This window comes from Homarus americanus, unplaced genomic scaffold (genome assembly GCF_018991925.1).
Source record: "Homarus americanus isolate GMGI-L3 unplaced genomic scaffold, GMGI_Hamer_2.0 scaffold18703, whole genome shotgun sequence".
In the NCBI taxonomy this organism is placed as follows: domain Eukaryota; kingdom Metazoa; phylum Arthropoda; class Malacostraca; order Decapoda; family Nephropidae; genus Homarus; species Homarus americanus.
This window is the reverse complement of record NW_024749779.1, coordinates 3,792,727-3,794,326: the sequence shown is the minus strand read 5'-3', so window position 1 is coordinate 3,794,326 and position 1,600 is coordinate 3,792,727. Positions and strand designations below refer to the sequence as shown.

The 1,600-nt window shown below is 33.6% G+C and overlaps 1 protein-coding gene across 2 annotated transcripts in view; it reads right to left on the bottom strand.

The window, feature by feature from the left end:
• Positions 1 to 248: 248 nt before the first annotated feature.
• LOC121853908 overlaps positions 249 to 1,600 on the bottom strand; it is a 12,666-nt gene continuing 11,314 nt past the window's right edge. For both annotated transcript variants that reach the window (XM_042348300.1, XM_042348301.1), the window contains one exon: positions 249 to 1,403. In XM_042348300.1, the coding sequence (XP_042204234.1) occupies positions 1,289 to 1,403 (115 nt within the window). In that variant the 3' untranslated portion in view covers positions 249 to 1,288. The remainder of the gene's footprint in view (positions 1,404 to 1,600) is intronic.

The window sequence follows — 1,600 nt, the reverse complement described above, 5'->3', positions numbered from 1 at the left end:
CCCAGTACACGCCGGGTGACTTACTGTATATGCAAATTTAATGGGGCAAGAATACAAATTAAGATACAATTTTGATACATATTTTATTTTTAATTATAATTTAACCTACATCTACAAACACAACAGGCATGATAAAAAACAATAAAAACATTTACATATATATATATATATATATATATATATATATATATATATATATATATATATATATATATATATATATATATATATATATATATATAATGAAATCTCGTACCCAGGACGACGATCCACCATGCATTGACATCACTCGTCAAGAACCAACCAATCAGCACTCCTGAGAGAAATCGACTTGGTATGATAAACTTAGTAAAGCTCTGCTGATTGGTCAAAGGTAAAGAAGGAGCACAGAGGACAGCGTACACATATACTGTAGAGTTATATGCTAAAAATTTGAACTGAGATTACAAGTCCATATAAATGACTTTTACATATAAATTATTCAACAATAAATAACAATAAGGAATATGTATAAATACTAATATATCGAATCGGGATTTTTGGTAATCTCCGAAAAGTCTTAAACTGGTCAGAAATTATGCTAGTGATTGGCGCTGAAACTTCCTGCATTATGAACACCGACTTATTATTGGTGGATAATTTTGGTGAATAAATTAATCTTATAGATAAAAGTGCAATGTTTATCGCTTTGTTTACATCTTAATATTTCTCTACCAATCACGACGCAGGATGGGAAGACTTAACCAGCTATGATGGATCATTCTATTCTAAATAATATTTGGCATGATTTTTGTTTTTGCGGAATTACAATAATTAGTGCAACAACAGGTGACATAAAGACCCATTAATATAATTACCGTGCAGACTAAGTGTTCAATTATTAGAAACTGATTAGTAGTATCCGCATAACTTTTAGCGCTTTAGGTAAATAACCTCTATAGTAAGTATTAACAATCTGTTGATGCACAAAACCACATATTGCAATTCTCTCTTATAACATGAGTTAAGAATACTGATTGTTCATACAGGTTAATGATTTAAAATTTTAGCTTAGACCCAAGATTATAAAATTTTCATATCGGACAAAACTGATGAAGGATAAACTTCCAGATTCTATACACACGGAAAAGTGTTTAGAACCCACATTTAGACCAGGCGTCCCTCTTATTGGTGCATCCTGTGTAACCTGGCGTCCTAATTGAGGTCATGTTTCCAGATTTCTTGATCAAACTATAATTCCTGGTCTGTATCAAGATGCCAGTGTTTGGTGTTGACGAACCAGCAATCTTCAGTGGTTATCCATGAGGGAACAGCCATACTTCTTACACTTCTCGGCGTTCACTCCGGCCTTGAACTTGTCGAACAAACCGCTGTACTTGTTGGAGGTAGTTGAGCCGAGGACTCTGTGAAGTAGACACAAGCGTGTGTTATTCACTGGGTGGGAGGAAGATCTTTACTCATAATAGACAGCGACTTTAACGGAGAACAATACAATAATTCACGAGAAAATAATAATGGCGGGTTGAGTCGTTAACCTATTATTTACACATGTATTACGATGATTTACTTGACCGTCGATGACCCATCAAAAGTTATTAAA